The 17,400-nt window shown below is 43.7% G+C and overlaps 1 protein-coding gene across 1 annotated transcript; it reads right to left on the bottom strand.

The window, feature by feature from the left end:
• Positions 1-642: 642 nt before the first annotated feature.
• Kifbp (kinesin family binding protein) lies at positions 643-16,252 on the bottom strand. The gene is made up of 7 exons (XM_027388248.2): positions 15,768-16,252; positions 13,440-13,538; positions 10,015-10,094; positions 9,555-9,738; positions 6,908-6,992; positions 5,219-5,334; positions 643-2,240 (listed from the first exon to the last, which is right to left on the bottom strand). The coding sequence occupies exons 1-7, from the start codon at positions 16,179-16,181 to the stop codon at positions 1,365-1,367; spliced, it is 1,854 nt and encodes a 617-aa protein (XP_027244049.1). The 5' UTR covers positions 16,182-16,252; the 3' UTR covers positions 643-1,364.
• Positions 16,253-17,400: the final 1,148 nt, after the last annotated feature.

Raw genomic sequence — 17,400 nt, 5'->3', positions numbered from 1 at the left:
AGTGCAAGCCAGGTCCTTGCCCATGCTAGGCAAGCACTCCGACCTCTCAGCCACACCCTTAGGCCTGAATTCTGCATTTCTTTAAATGACCAGCACATATGAACAGCAGTAATTTTGATGACAATTATGATGTGGTGTATAACTACAGCAGGACTCTTTGATGATAAACTATAGTCAGTAAGGTTTTCTATTTTATAATGTGCAACGTTATTAAAGAACTATTCTCTGAGGAAGGTGACTGAGGAAATGGGAGGGGGACAAGAGAAGATAACAGGAGCATGACTGAAATATATATGTATACAAAAATGTCAAAGTGATATCTATTACTGTGAATAATTAATATATACTAATAAAACATTAAAATATTATTCTTTGGCTCTGAATAAGCTAATTCCTTCAAGATGACAAAAATGAGGCCAATTTTTATAAGAAAATGGGTTGGAGAGATGGCTCAATGGCTAAGAGCACGGGCTCCTCTTTGGAGGCCCAGGGCTTACTTGGTTCCCAGTACCCATATAGCAGTAACAACTGCCTGTAATTCCAGTTTCAGGGAAATCGGATGCCCCCTGCTGGCCTCCATAGAAACTGCATATACATGACCCACAGACATCATATACACACAAAACATTCTTACAAGAAAAAAAGGGGTAATAGAAGTGTTTACTAGTTGAACAAGTAAATTTATTAGGTGCAAGGCTTTTCGTTCTATAATTAAGATACACCATTTTACAACTTTTCGACCCCCTGGAGACAGGGTTTCTCTGTGTAACAGTCCTGGCTGTCCTGGAACTCGCTTTGTAGACCAGGCTGGCCTTGAACTCACTGAGATCTGCCTGCCTCTGCCTCCCAAGTGCTGGGATTAAAGGTGTGCACCACCACTGCCCGGCGTTTTACAACATTTTTAATTAACTTAAATTTTTAGTATTTTTAAAAGGGAAAGATTTATTTAGGAGTTTGAGAAAGTATTTTACAAAGAATGACTATAGGTAGTAGCCTTCTCAAATTCATCATAGTAACAGGTTCTTCGACCAGGCACACTACCTGTGTTGTTTCTAGTGTGAAATCCAACAAGTACTAGTCAGCAGAGGACTTAACAGTTAGAAATCAAGGCAGGAAATGTTAATATTTAAACAGGAAAACAAGCGATCAAAATGCAAAACACCTGTCACTTAGCAAGGCAATTTACATAATTAGGTATAAATTATGAATTAACTATGTTGCTTAAGGTCCTAGCATTGACTTAGGTCCTGGCTGCATCTGACGTTCAAGCGCCTTCCTCTAGCTCCGGTGTTGAAGGCTACCATGGAGCCAGTCCTGGCTCATTATGGGGTGGAGGGGGAATTCAGGTTGTATGTTTCCTTCCCTTAAGTCAGGGCCATCTTTGTTCTGAACCTCTCCATTTTTGTTGGGAGAAGACTGACCATCTCTTTACTAAGTTCTAACTCAACTTCTATTTCCTGGGCAGCCTCGGGGTGAGTTTCACAGTAATCGACAATAAATTTGTAATGTTCCAAAGATGTGGCCAAATTTTCTAGCTCTTTCTTGGGGTCTGCAGTGATGATTCTGCCATAAAGACGAGCTACTCGGAACTTAGCCAACATGGCGGGGCGGAGAACGTCCTCCCCGATGTGCTCAGGAAACACTTTATTTGGGTCCCTCAGGGAGTCTAGGAAGAGCTGGTAGTACTTGAGTGCCGACTTATTCAGGCTATTTATTTTTTTCACAATGTGTGAGTCAGGATCCCTGAGCTTGTCTGCAATAGCAACCTTCAAATCCATCATGTCATAGTAAGTGTGTGCAATTTCAAACTGAATCTGCCTGTTGACCAACAGGTAATACTGTGGATTCAAGTCCACAATCAGGGGCTCTAGCATGGCTATTCTGCGCTTGTGCATCTTGCATCGCCTCTCCATGTCAGTCTCAAAGAATGCGAGCACCTTGAACAGAGCGCTGTGGTCCTGGACAACTTCAATATGGTCAGTAACATACCCATCAATCTGGAAGAATTCTTTTGCCTCAAACACATAGTGTTGACCCAGAAGGAAAAGTTCCCTGGCTTCTTCAAAATCTAACGGTCTCAAGTATCTCACTTTCTCCTCCACTGCAGAGATGGCATCACACAACTCGCCAGTTCCAAACTGTACAGCCCTTTTCCTGATGCTCTCCTCCTCATCAAGCTCTTTCTTCCTTAATGCTCTGAGTTCCGACTGTTTGTCAAGATCAAGTTCTCCAATGTTGTCCTAAAAGGAGAAATCATAGTTAAACAGGATACTCATCTGCTGTCAAATAAAACTGTAGAGTAAACCTCAGCTAGCTATGTGATAGAGCACTCCTGTAATCCCCCAGCATTCAGGAGGCAGAGGCAGGAAGATTGCAGAATGGAGACCAGCCTGGACTAAACAACATATTCCAAGCTGGCTGGCGATACACAGCAAGGCCCAGTCTCACAAAGAGTTGGCCCTGAAGAAATGGCTTTTTTGCAGAAGACCTAGTCAGTTCCCAGTACTCATGTGCTGTCTAATAAACACCCTTATATCCAATTCCAGAAAAGCCGATGCCCTGTTTTAGCCTCCATGGGCACCAGGAGCATCGTAGTACACAGACATGCAAAAACACTAATAAATGTAAGATATAATAATTAAATCTTAAAACAATCACAAAAACCTTACTCAAGAGGCAGAGGCAGGCAGACCTCTGCGAGTTCAAGGCCAGCCTGGTCTATACAGAAGGATCCGAACAGTCAACCTAAAAGTAAAATCTGACATTGGGCAGATGGCTCACATCTGTAGTTACAGTATTCTATGGCTAAGGCGGGAGAAGGCCACAAGTCTGGGGCCAGAGTGGGCTCCATAGTGAATTCCAGGCCAGGATATACTATATGGTGGTGTCTGCCACCAATCTTGACAACCTGAGTTTGAACCCTGTGACACACAAGAAGGGAACAAAGTCCTTCAAGCTGTCCTCTGACGCCCCCTCCATGCATGTACATATATGTACATATACACATCCAAAATAAATGAATTCACTAATTAACTGCATTAAATGAAAAAAAACCTAAATTAAACAAATAACGAAAATGCAACAAGGTTGAAGCAGGTTCTGTGACCTTTTCTGAACATGCTGAGCGACTGTTCTTCTATGGGGGGGACACTGTACTGGACCACTGAGGTCTTAATATTGTTTTCCCCAAGATTTATCTATTTTTACTTAAGTGTGTGTGTGTGTGTGTGTGTGTGTGTGTGTGTGTGTGTGTGAGAGAGAGAGAGAGAGAGAGAGAGAGAGAGAGAGAGAGAGAGAGAGACTGAGTGAGTGAGTGAGTGAGTGAGTGAGTGAGTGAGCTAGTGACTGCCATGTGTCCGGGCACCCATGGAACTCCAGGCTGGCTTTACCTCACAGCCTCTGAGTGCAAGGATTACACACATGTACCACCTATCTGGCACCAGACATCTTCTGATACTTTTTCTCTTCTCTTTTTCCCCACTGCACCCACATACTCCTCCCAAGTCTCTTGAGCCAAGGTCTCCTATAGGATAATCTGGTCTTGAACTTGTTATGAAGGCAAGGATAGTCCTGAACTATCTCCAAGTGCTAGGGTTACAGGCCTGCATGACAAGACTTCATTTATGCAGTGCTGGGGACGGAACCCATGACTTTGAGCATGCTAAGTAGACACACTACCACAGAATGTCTTGTCTTTACTTGCATTTTCCAAAAAGAAATCCCCTTTTCTCAAAATTTATGCTTCTGGATTTGTTATTTTTATAGCTTTATTAGCTCTATATTATTTACAATTATAATTATTTCAGTTTACACAAAGAGAAAAACAAAAGTACAGTAACAGGAAAGTTAATGTGTCTACAGGTAATTTATTTTATATTCCTTCTTTGTGTCTAGGAACAAGGGTCCCATGTAGATTAGTAAGAATGATGAAGATATAGTGAGGATTTAGTATATTTCAGATACTCTTCTTTCAAATTAGACTTATTTAGATGTGTGTGTGTGTGTGTTGTGTGTGTGTGTGTGTGTGTGTGTGTGTGTGTGTGTGTGTTATGTGTGTGTGTCTGTATGTGTACGCACACGAGGAGGTCAGAGGACAACTTGTAGGAGTTGATTCTTTTTTACTGTAATGTGGGTCCTGAGGAGCAAACTCTGACTTGGTGGCAAACACCTTTACCTGCTAAGCCAGCTCACCAGTCCTGCCTTAGACACTCAGACACTTTCTGAGGCCTTTACATATGTTAACTCTCACCACGACAGTACTAAGCAGGCACTACCATCTCTGTTTTGCTTATGAGGAAACGGAGGCAGAGAGACCAAAATACAAACAAAAAACAAACAAACAAACAAAACAAAAACAAAGACAAAAAACCTACCAGAACAGCCAGGCAGTGGTGGCTGGTTTTAATCCCAGCACTCAGGAGACAGAGGCAGAGGCAGGTGAATCTCTGAGTTCAAGGCCAGCCTGGTCTACAGAATGAGTTCCAGGACAGTCAGGGGCTATACACAGAGAAATTGTTTCGAAAAAGAAAAGGAAAGGAGGAAGGGAGGAAGGGAGGAAGGGAGGAAGGGAGGAAGGGAGGAAGGGAGGAAGGGAGGAAGGAAGGAAAAGACAACTACCAAAAACACACAGCTACAAAGTGGCAGAACTGGGCTCACATCAGAGCTCTGGAGCTAAGCTCCTTATTGTGGCTGGTCCTATATCTAAACTTAACCACTGCATTGGCTGTGTCTTGAACCTATAAGGTTTTGTCAGTCTGGAGGTTGAGGGAGGAGCTGGCTTAAACTATGAAGTGAGACTGTTAAAAATAAAAAAAATACAAATAGGGCTAGAGGTGGTTGTTTAGTCAGGAGACTGCTAGTCATGAAAGCATGAGGACCCAGATTGGATCCCTAGGACCCATACAAAAAAACTGAGCATGGTGGCAAGTACTTGTAATCCAGGTGCTGGTGAGGCAGAGACAGGCACATCCCAGGGGCTTGCTGGCCCACTAGGCAGCCTAAACTAATCACCTAGCTCCATGTCCAGTGAGAGACTATCTAAAAAAAACCAAGGTCATCCTCTGCTTTCCTTTGCATAGACAAGCTTATACGTGCACCCACATCTGTACATACAGGCACCTAAATATACACACCCACACAACTAAAACAACAACAAAACCCACCCACAGTGAGCCTGATGAGCCCCTCTGGAAGCTGAAGGTGACTTCAATGTGCATACCTGCATGGAGAGCTGGGCGCTCTGCATCAGAGTCAAGCAGTACTTGATCCAACATCTTGCTATTTCCCCTTTCCGTTGATGGTAAAGCTCTGGCACATCTCCTTCAGCTTCAGGAGCTGAAAGCACAGGCGGGCTGTAAGCATGGTCAGCGCTGTCTGCATGGTGCACTGTCCTCTGTTCTTTCACCTTTTCCTGACTACACAGCAGCAGACGCTCACTGAGCCATGAGGCACTCAGCGCAGTGAGGCTGCAGATCCTCCCTAGTTTTCTTAGGTTACGGTCAGGGTTAAGTAAAAACGAAGGTCACAACATATTTTTACTTTTGAATAGTTTTTTCTTCATATAGTATGTCGCGAAAATTCTGACCCTACCATTACCAACTCCTGAGCTTTATTTTTAACTCAATATTACACACAATCAAACAGGTATTTCCTATTCCAGGCATTCTTCTGGTAGAGAGAACATACTGTTTCCATCCAGATCTTCCCATTATGAACAATTCTAGGCTACAGATCCCTACACATACATCTATCTAGAGTCTGGACTGGTTCCTAGAAATGGAATTTACTAGGCCAAGCAGTTTGCACAATTTAAAATATTTTAAATAAAACTGCCAAATATTTTTGACAAATGCCATATCCAACAATATTTTTGTATGCTGACAGAAAGCATGTGGCAAACAATGGACACCGTCATTTCTCCCCCTTCTTCCCAACCTCCCCCAGCCTCTGTGCTTGCCTAGCGCACACAAGACCCTTGCTTCAGTCCCTAGCATCACACACACACAAAGAAGCAACCAAACAAAACCTTTGTAATTAAGAAAGACAGTGTGAGGAGACAGCCCTTATAAAAGTAGTATATTGACCAAAATGTCAATCATGGCAAAAGGAAACATCTCATAAACCCCAAGAAACAGGAATTCAATGTAGTAACCAGCAATAGCCTTCAAAACATTATGCGATGAAAGGGCAGGAGAACCTGAGGAACTGCCCCAATGACAAGAAGACTAAAGAGACAGCTGAAGGCAACATGCAGTCTTGAGCTGTATCATATAGTACATCACTATAAAGGACTTAGAGGACAACTGATGACAGAAATAGGCACTGCAGACAGAAGGACTGTCTTGGTGTTGCATTTCCTGAAGCTGCTAACTGTCTTATGAAAGAGAGAGAGGGAAGGAAAGAGAGAGAGGGAGAGAGAGGAAGAGAAAGAGAAAGAGAGAGAGAGAGAGAGAGAGAGAGAGAGAGAGAGAGAATGTGTGTGGGTGTGTGAATTCACAAATATTGAAAATGATGAATTTAAAGGAAGATATATTGTAATTCTGTTCTTACACTTTTCTAAAGCTTAAAACAGTTTCAAATTTGAGGGCTTCATAATTAAAAGCTCTTGCTGCTTTTGCAGAGCACCTGGTTCCATTCCCAGAACCCACACTGTGGCTCACAACCATCTAACTTCAGTTCTATGGAATAAGATACCCTCTTCTGATCTCTGCAGGCACCATGCACACAGGTGACACACATACACATAAAATCAATCAATCTAAAAAAAGAAAACTAAGTTTCCGAATTTCACATAGATCTGTAATTATATAGAAGCCAGGTATGTACACTTGTCATTGGCAGTCCTTAGAAAGCTAAGGTCAAGACTGTCACAGTGAGAAACTGTATCATGAAATGCACACCAACTTACTGTCTTCTGTAGCTGGGATTTTTCCAGTTTGACCAAAAATAACATTAGCAGCAGACAGACAATGTCTGGCCTCCATAAAGCAGAGCTGTTGGGAAAGAAGCAAGAACAAATGTAACTATGACAAAGCCTTGTTTACAATTAACAGTATCTACTAACATGGGGAACACTATACTGTCAGGAAAAGTACCCCACTAATGGGGCCCTGTAGTGTTGCCATGGACAGTATTATCTGGTAAAAAAGCTACCCCAGAGAATAAACTAACAATATCCCACACTCCTGATAAGAATCCAAGCTGATGGAAAGATGACTGGAGACTGACAGTCCACTCTCCTCCTGCAACCAGGAACATGGAGCAGCCTATACTCCAATTGCCTTACCACACACCAGGTTCAGTGTAAATAGGCAAAGCCCCATGCACAGTTCATTCTTAGACCATTTACATTCTGTCAGAGTACTGAGGACTCATTCCTGTCTTTTAAAACCTTTGGAGGGAGGTGGCAAGACAATGATGTTCCCTATCCGGTTTCCAGGTCAAAAGATTTCTACAAATGAACTTTTATGGAATGACTTTGTCAATACTCATGAAGAACTCAAGATGCAAATCCGGGCACAGAAAACTTCTCAAACACTTCAAGAACATCTCTGTGTCAAACACCAAAAACTTGTCATCTGTCATGCAAACTGCAGAATCACCCAACAGATTGAAGTTAAAGTCTACTTTCTGAATGGAAGCCGCCCTCATTAGAGAGAATGTCTGCTTCGTATCAGTAAGTCTGAAAGACTGATTTGGTTGGTAGAACTTCAACAGTCATACATCTTGCCTTCACACTGAATTCAGAGTTATTGTAAAGAATAGCTGGGTACCATAGGTATGAATAGGCTGCTGGCCTATCAAGTGTTGGTAGGAAATCCCCAATCATTAGACAGTTGCAGCTCACATGAAGAAACATTACTTGGCCCTCTACAGTGTCTCAACCATCATTACCACTCTGGCTCTGCCTAGATTGTTCCTATGAACAGCCATTGCTAAAGACAGAGACTGCCTTGTGCCCTGTGGGTAGGTGGTTAATGTGGGACTTGAAGAGCAGCAAAACTGCAACAGATGGAGTTGGTAACAATGCAAATAACATCACTTTCAAGCATAGTTCAAATCTCTCTTTTTGTGACAGAACTTAGCTGGTTGTGATATGGGGGAAAACAAACAAAAAAACAAAACAAAACCAAAAACAACAGGTGTGGGGTGCAGGAGAGATGCACAAAAATTACCGCATGTTCCACAGAAGTAATGTTTAACAACTTAAGGTCACATGTTCACGATCCAGACATTTCTGTACTATAAATATCCAAGGAGTTTTAGGTGTTAACTAAAACCATATTAGGGAAGGAGCCAGCAGAGGGGTCTCTCGATGGCCATGATGAAATGGAGTCACAGGAGTTGTTTGATTGAATGCAAAAAGACTACATGCTTGATCTTAGCAGCTAACAGGCTTAGTAAGGAAAAGGCTGAGGGGAAGGCAGCAGGCCACCAGAGGTGAAAGAAGGATGCTGACAGGCTGAGAACTACCAGACGTCAGAGCTGTGAATCAGAACTAAAAATCAGTCTGCTGCTGGGCATGGTGGCACAAGCCTTTAGTCACAGTATTTGGGAGGCAGAGGCAGGCAGACATCTTTGAGTTCCAGGCCACTCTGGTCTATATAGCAAGTTTCAGGCCAGCCAGGGATACACATCGATACCCTGCCTCCCAAAAAGAGTGGCGGTCTGTGTGTGTGTGGTCAGTGTTAGAAACTAAAGGACTGGAAAAGAAATGGGTGTACTCAAAATACAACACAATGAGAAGTGATCTGGACAAGTAGCTATAGAGTTCAAACTTGTCTCTTTGGGACAGTTCAGAAGTATGTCATAAACCTGGAACTCTAGCACTCAGCATGGATTCAACATCAAAAATGATTATTAGAGAGCAGCTAACTCTGAAAAGCAACTGAAACACATCACATGCTTTTATCAAAGCCCACATTTAACTGTCAACTTCCTCAGACAAATTCTCATAGTTGTAAGATTAGCATTACATGAAGATAAAGTTTTATCTGTAGCAAGATAAAAATCTGCAATTTAAGGTAACACATAGCAAAAGTGAAATGAAAAGGGTGCTAACAGCTGGACGGAACTGATGTTAGGTAACCTGTCATCTAGCAACACATAGGGGTATGACAAAATCAGCACTTTAAAGATTCAGGGGCTTGAGAGATGGCTCAGAGGTTAAGAGCACTGACTGCTCTTCCAGAGGACCTGGGTTCAATTCTCAGCACCCATATGGCAGCTCACAAACTGTCTGTAACTTGAGTTCACACCAATGCACATAAAATAAAGTTACATAAATTATTTAAAAAAATAAAGACTCAAAAGTAGGGGGAAGGGAAAGAACATGATCAAAATACATTGCATGAAATTCTCAATAAATAAAAACATTATTTTTTTAAAAGATTCAAAAGTATTCATGCATCAAAGCACTCCAATACTGTTTTGCTAGCATAGCTGGCTGTATTCTACACCAAGTTTTAAGCAATAAAATGCCAGCTACCTGCTCTGACAGCACTACTGGACCTGTCTTCATCTAGGCTGTTGGAGAGCTAGTTTGGGATACTGACCTTATTGATGTAAAACTGTGACAGTGTGGCGGCATTGATGGCCCACTCCATGGGATGATAGGCATTGTGTTCAAGCTGGCGTTTTAGTGTGCTGTGGCAATAATGAGCTGCTTTCTCAAACATTTCCATGTGCTGGTAGACTTGAGCCAGGTAATACAGGTTATGAGTGTAAACCTTCTCAAATCTGTGAAGGGAAAAAAACCCTGACTTACATAATGGTTTACAATTTATAAGGAAATTTCATAGAGATTTGAGTTGAGCTGGCCCTTGGATCTATCCAACAAATAGGCAAACAGTCTCAGAGTTGAACAAAGGCATGTAACTTGTGGAGGTTTTAATGCACAAAAGAATCCACAGTGTATCCTGGAGGAGTGCCATGAAACAGCAAACACCATGTGTGCATTCCTGAACAAGCACCCAGTGAGACTATGGGGTACCCTGTGTCTCTATGAAGACTAACCTTTTCGATCTCTCTTGTTCTGTAAGTTTCTCTTCTTCAGGAAGAAAATGCTCAGTCGGGTCAAGAGGCGGACTCCCAATCTGTGGTTAAAGAACAGAGTTCTTTCAACTTTAAACACAAACCCAGAGCACTCTCTTGTGGAGGGACTGGAGAAATGACCTCTTTCTGAGACAGCCTCACCAAGGACCTCCGAAACTCAGGCTGGCCTAAAACTCAGGGCCCTTTAAGCTAGGACTAGAGACTAGCAGATACATAAATTTTTTTAGGATTTATTTATTATGTACACAGTGTCTGCCTGCATATACACTTGCATGCCAGAAGAGGGCATCAGATTCCATTACAGATGGTTGTGAGCCACCATATGGCTGCTGCGAACTGAACTCAGGACCTCTGGAAGAACAGTCACTGCTCTTAACCTTTGAGCCATCTCTCCAGTCCCAGATACATAATTAAACAACAACAACAACAAAAAGCAAAACGACAGGGTCTTGGGGCTGGAGAGATAGCTCAGTGATTAAGAGCACTGGCTGCTCTTCCAGAGGATCAAGGTTCTATTCCCAGCAACCACTGGCAGCTCACAACTGTCTATAACTCCATTGCAGAGAATCTGGCTCTTTCACAGACATACATGCAGGCAAAACACCAATGTACATTAAAAAAAAAGAAAAAAGAAAAAAGAAGAAAAAAAAAGGGCAGGTCTCACTTTGCAGCTCAAGCTAGCCTAGAACTCATTATGTAGCCCAGGGTAGCCTCAGTGTCCTATCAATGCTACTGTCTTCATATTCTGAATGCCAGAATTACAGGTATAAGCCATAATACTTCACTTTAGTAGAATACTGATATTTTGAATATTGTTTTGTCTACTAAAAAGACTCTTTTAAAAATCTGCATAAGTTTAGTGCAGGCCACGCCTTTAATCCCAGCACTCGGAAGGCAGAGTCGGGTCGGTTTCTGTGAGCTCAAGGCCAGCTTGGTCTACAGAGTGAGCTCCAGGACAGGTTCCAAAGCCACAGAGAAACCCTCTCTTGAAAAACCAAAAACAAAAAAAATCTACATAAGTTTAGAGGGGGGGAAAAAAGGAAGTAATGATGTAATTATGTTATAATCTCAAACAAACAAACAAACAAACAAAAAAAAACCCAAAATAAACAAAAAACACTTGACCACCAAGCCTGACCACCTGAGTTTAATCCCAGAGCCCACAAGGTGGAAAGATAGAACCAACTACACATGCGCAATGTGGCAAGTATATGCACACACACACTGTAGTAAAACATAAAATATACATAAGTATAAAAATAGTGATTTATATCTTCTTGGGTAATTGTTCAAACTGTCACTACTAACGAAAATCAACTCAGGGAAACAAGCAAAGAGTGTTTTTGTTTTTGTTTTTTTTTTTCAAGGCAGGGTTTTTGTGTGTATGTATCCCGGGCTGTCCTGGAACTTGATCTCTAGACCAGGCTGGCCTTGAACTCTGAGCTACCTTAAGTGTTAACATTACTTTTTCTACAACTAAATAAGAAGCAGTGATCACGCTGCTTATTGTCTTTGGAAGGCCACCCTCTTAAGTTGTCTCCTTGTCTATGAAAAGCAGACAGTCACAGCACCTAACTCATAAGGCTGTCAGCATGACTGAGTCACTCTCCACAAATCCAAACAACATGAAGACTTCTGTCTGGGTATAAATGCTGATCCTTTTGAGGACAGTCCCAACTACAAGTCCGGCCCTGCTTCTTGCTATATTATTTTTGTGGTGCTTGGGAATGAACCCAGAGTCTAGCACATGCCAAGCACACATCTGTTTATACCTTGAGATTGCCTCAGAACTCCATTCTTGCTTTCAACTGAACTCATCAAGGATAGCAACACTTTCTATAGAGAATGTGACCTTACAATCTGTCCTAGGGAGCTCTGGTCGTCAGCCTGACACAGCATAGTCACTTGAGAGAGGAACTGGTTGGATCAGATTGATCTATGTGTGTGAATATGTTGATTATTAATTGGTAATAGGAGGGTCCAATATACTATGGGGCAAACCATTCCGTGGCCAAACAGTCCTGACCTATATAAGAAAGCTAGCTGAACAAGCTAGCAAACAGCATTTTCCCATGGCTTCACTTTCTGCTTGAGCCCTGCCCTGACTTCTCTCAGTGATGGACCCTGGAAGTCTAAGACCACTAAACACTTTCCCTCCCTCATTTTCTTTTAGTCAGAGTTTTTTTTTGTTTGTTTGTTTGTTTTGTTTTATCACAGCAACATGATATAAACACTAACTGCATTGCAACTGCAGAGAGTAAAAATTTAAGTTGGGAAGCAAAGCCAAAGCAAACAGCAGACAGACCCTCTTCAGACACTCAGCAATCCTAAAGCTGACTCAGTAGGCTTTCCTCCTTCTAGCTAATGGGAATTAAGTCATGCATCATTCATGAATATAATACAACTACTCTGCTTTTTTTCTTTTTCTTCCCAAGACAGGGTTTCTCTGTGTAGCTTTGCAGACCAGGCTGACCTCAAACTCAGAAATCTGCCTGCCTCTGCCTCTCAATCGCTGGGATTAAAGGTGTGTGCTGCCGCCGCTGCTGCCACCACCACCACCACCAGGCTCTATTCTGCTTTTCTGAAAATTTATTTTATTTTATGTATATGAGTGTTTGATGTCAGTATTGCGCCTTTGGGCCTGGTGCCCAGTGGGGCCAGAAGAGGTTATCAGATCCCATAGCACTTGAGTTAAGAGCAGTTGTGATGATGGGTCCTCTGTAAAAGTCGATTGTGCCATTATGCTCTATCCAAGGATTATTAGTATTTTTGTTTTGTTTTGTTGAGACAGGGTTTCTCTGTGTAGCCCTGGCTGTCCTGGAACTAGCTCTGCAGACCAGGCTGGCCTCAAACTTACAGAGATCTTCCTGCCTCTGCCTCCTGAGTGCTGGCCAGCCCAAGGACTATTTTTAAGAATCTCAATCTTCAATATGCGGTACTTCCAGACTGCTCTAAAGAGAAATTTCCGGGTATTCTGAAAAATCGCATCAATGGATGGATGGAAAAATTCTTGTGTGTATGTACATGCATGTGTACGTGTGTTTATGGAGGACAAAGGTCAACTTCAGGTGTTCCTGAGAAGCCAACACCTTGCTTTTCTTGTGCCAGGGTCTCTCAGTGGCTTGAGAATCGCTGAGTTGTCTAGGCTGTCTGGCCCGAGCTCTAGAGCATCACCTATTCCTGAGTCCCCAGCATTGGCATTATAAGCATGCACCACAACACCCAGCTCTTTACATGGGTTCTGGGGGTCAAAGTCAGGTCTTCATGCTTACACGGCAAGCACTTTATAAAGACAGCCATCTCCACGGCCTATGAATAAGGAATTTTTGTATCAATTCTTGACTAGTTTCAGCCCCGATTTAATTTTTGTCTGCCATGTAACATACCTCTTTCATGTATTGATTGTACAGTGCCTCTGATGACTCCAGGTAGGACCGTGCAGTTTCAATCTCCTCTCTTTCAGACCACAGGATGCCCAGGTTATTCTGGAAAGCCAGGAAAGGGGAAACAGTAACTGAATACATCCAATTAAAGTGACTCATAGTTTCAAAGTCAGTATTTCCTGATAAAATAGCAGTGGGTTTTTATTAATATGGCCCTCTTTGTTTTCGTCACTTTGCTTCCTATTCATGAGCTGAAGTCCTTCTCTGTCGTGTTATAATAGTCAGAGTTCATGTGGCCAAGCAAACCTGGACTAATCTGCTAAAGCAACCATTCCTCCCTTTGAGTGTTTATGCTGGGAATTTTGGAAGTACCCTCCCAGACATGGCCATAGGGACATCTCTTGGGTGGTTCCTAGTCCAGTCAAGCTGCCAGTGCAGACTCACCATCACTCAGGGTCAAGTTTAACTTAGAAATTGCTGATGTGGTTTTTGTTGTTGTTGCTGTTTTGTTGTTTTTCTTTTTGGTTTTTAGAAACAGGGTTTCTCTATGTAGTCCTGTCTGTCCTGGAACTCATTTTGTAGAACAGACTGGCCTAGAACTCACAGAGATCCACCTGCCTCTGCCTACCAGGTCCCAGGATTAAAGGCATGTGTTGACAACAGCTGGCTGAAGTGTTGTTTGAACTTAACATCTTATGAATTTCTTTAGCTCACTCATGTATGAACAAACATGTAAAATATCCCTGTCTGTGCCACCTACAGGAGCTGTAGGTAGTGAACAAAAAGTACAGATGGTGCTTATTATTATTATTTGACTTTTAATTTTATTGAGCCATAATAAAAGAATATGACATACAATTTCTTTTTAAGTTTTGAGACTTTCCCTTAAGGCCTACCTTCTCAACAATCAATTTTAGTCAATATTCCCTGGTTCACATATATGAGCATATATGGACTATAGGATGAAAATGTCTATAAGCCTAAGGAACTAACCTGGCACAAGGGAGTCAGACATTACTCGTATTTTTTCCCCATAGAGTGGAGATGAAACCTGGAGTGCTACGTGAATGCTCTACTACTGAGCTATACCCGTGAGCCTGGAAAACTCTATCCTGCTATTTGAATTTTGAAATGCTATGTTCCTCAAAGCAGAACAGTCAGACTTACTTCTTAATAAACCATGCATCCTATCAATGAGACCCAGTATTGTAAACGGACATTTCCTGTCCCAACTGCCTGGTGCCAAAAAACCGACTCAGAGGCTGAATATGAATTGTAAATGCTCTGCCAATAGCTCAGGCTTATTACTAACGAGCTCTTGCATTTAAATTAACCCATTTCTATTAATCTATGTATTGCCAGGTGCCTCGTGGTACCGAATTTCTATAGGTCCTGCCTTCTCTGCAGCAGGCTGGCTGAGTCTCTCTGACTCCATCCTTCCCTCACCCTCCCACCCTCAACATCCTCAGTCTGATCGCCCCACCTATACCCTTTTGCTTGGCTATTAGCCAATCAGGGTTTTATTAACAATGAGCATGATCCATAGCACAGTTTTATAAAACACTGAAAGTTGGAAGGTGAGACCAGTTTGGACCAATAAAAGTTAGTTAAAACAAGAGTCAGTCATGGTAGCTCATTCCTATAATCTCAGCAAGTAGGCTGAGGTAGGAGGTTCATGGGTTAAGGCCAGCCTGGGCAACAAAACAAGACCCTGTCTGAAATAAAAAAGGGAAGGAGGATTCTTGCACTCAAAGAGAAAAGAAGATCAGCATTGGACACATGAAATAAATACAACAACAACAAAAAGGACAAACAAAAAAAAGTTAATAAAAGGAGCTCTTAAGACACAGTCTGGGGAATAGGTGGGGATTCCTTGCTGAGGAAACAAAACAATGTAGTAAGAACGGAGCTGAAGATTTTGGACATTTTGTTTTGAACCAAGTACGGATTGTTGCTGTCGTTATCATTCCATTCGAATCACGTTGTGTTTTTCTTACTAGACTGAAACTGGGCTGGTCAAGGGGTTCGAAAGCACAGACGCTAAGGTGCTGCCCAGGGCTAGGGAAGGTAGCAAGTGAGGCTGGAGTGGGCGCTGAGAGCTCAGAGGGAGCTCGCAGGCGGATGGCGGGTAGGTGTTAAGATTATTAAAATGGACCAAGCTTCACTCTAGCCTAGGCTAGCCGGGAACTCGTAGCAATCCTCCTGCCGCAGCCTTGCGAGTGCTGGGATTACAGGCCCGGTATTCTGCGATGCTGGGGACTGAACCAACTGGAGACACATCCCCAGCCAGGAGGGGCTTTTGGACGCCCGGCTCTTGCCTCAGCACCTCACCTGCGCCTGGATGTAGAGAGACACGCAGCCGAGCGACAGGCGGAAGGGGCGCAGCAGCGACAGGCACCTGACCAGATGCTCCTCTCCAGCAGACAGTTCCTCCGTGTCGATGTGGTTCACGCCAAGGTGGAACTCGATCACCGCAAGCCGCAGCGCCCGCTGCTCCCCGGGGCCCTCGGCGTCCCGCGGCTCGGCCGCGCCCAGGGCCTGGTCCCCCGGCCCGTCATCCGCAGCCGGCTCGTCGTCGTCCTCGGGCGCCGGGCCCAGCAGAGCGCGCACCTCCTCAAGCAGCGCGCGCGCCCCGTACTTAGACTTGTACGGCTCCTTCTCCGGGTTCTTGTGCAGCTCCACCCGCGACAGGGCCAGCGCCGCCTGGAACTTCTCCCGGATCTCCGTGCCCGGCGTGCCCGCCATTGCGGCCTCAGGAGACGGCCACCTCCCCGCCCGAGGACCAGACACCCGAGGCCGCCGTGTTGCGACACTTCACTTACGACACGCCGTGACTGTGGAGCGCCGGACCAATGAAGGCGGTCGAGGGAAGCGCGAGACGCTCGGCAGCAGCCAATGGGAGGGCGTGCTGGTCGCCACAACAGCCGTCGTCAGGGAAACGAAGTTGTCACGGAGGAGCACAGAGACTTCTGCTGTGCCTGGTGTCGTGGAGGCTTCATCCCGAGAGCTGGATGGATTTATATAAAAAAGTTCAGACTTAGAAGGGTGGGCTGTGGCTTAGGGGTAGGCCATTTGCCTGCCGGGCGTGACACCAGGGGTTCGATCCCTAGCTTATGTGAAATTCACGATACTGTTAACAGCTAATTTAGCTAGTTAACTGCTCAGTTGGTATCCAGGGATCGTTCAAGACTAGTGTATTAGGTTATCATTGCCTTATATTTGGAGGGAACGTGTACCACGGAGTGCATGTAGAGCTCAGAGGACAACTTTCAGAAGTCAGTCTTCTCCTTCCAACTGGTGGATCTCAGGGGTTAAACACGGGTCCTTAGGCTTAACCTCAACAGCCTTTACCCACTGAGCCATCTCACACTCCTCAACCCCCCTAACAATGCCTTATAAAGGCTCTGAGCCAGGCGTTGTGGCAATTATCTGTAGGTTTACACCAGACCTTGCTTCAAGTTAGCAAATAATAAATTCCTGCTACTTTCCAACTATTTATTTTTGAAATGGCTTGCTACTATGTAGCCTGGGCTAACCTCAAATCCAACATCTTCCTGTTCACCTTAGGCACACCCTGCTTTCAAAGTGTTGGTATTTATGTGTGCCACCAGCCAGCCCATCTGGGGTTCATTTACCAGTATTAATATTTTAAAAGGGCTGGAGAGATGGCTCAGAGGTTAAGAGGGCTGCCTGCTCTTCCGGGGGTCCTGAGTTCAATTCCCAGCAACCAAATGTGGCTCACAACCATCTGTTATGAGATCTGGTGCCCTCTTCCGGTGTGCAGATACATGGAAGCAGAATGTTGTATACATAAAAAAGTTAAATATTTTAAAAGACAGAGTCTCTCCATGTAGCTCTTGCTGTCCTGGACTCCCCATGTAGATCAGAGGTCTGCCTGCATCTGCTTCCAGAGGGCTGGCATTAGAAAAAATCTTGTTCTATAGCCCTCAAAGATCTGGCACTT

Source organism: Cricetulus griseus (assembly GCF_003668045.3).
Source record: "Cricetulus griseus strain 17A/GY chromosome 1 unlocalized genomic scaffold, alternate assembly CriGri-PICRH-1.0 chr1_0, whole genome shotgun sequence".
Classification (NCBI taxonomy): domain Eukaryota; kingdom Metazoa; phylum Chordata; class Mammalia; order Rodentia; family Cricetidae; genus Cricetulus; species Cricetulus griseus.
This window is presented reverse-complemented; position numbering and strand designations above follow the sequence as displayed.

Coding starts and splice junctions, on each gene's coding strand:
- Kifbp (XM_027388248.2), bottom strand. CDS start 16,181: ATGGCGGGCACGCCGGGCACGGAGATCCGGGAGAAGTTCCAGGCGGCG. Junction 10,095..13,439: donor ACAATCAATACATGAAAGAG/GTATGTTACATG, acceptor CTTTAACCACAG/ATTGGGAGTCCGCCTCTTGA. Junction 6,993..9,554: donor CACAGTTTTACATCAATAAG/GTCAGTATCCCA, acceptor CTTTCCCAACAG/CTCTGCTTTATGGAGGCCAG.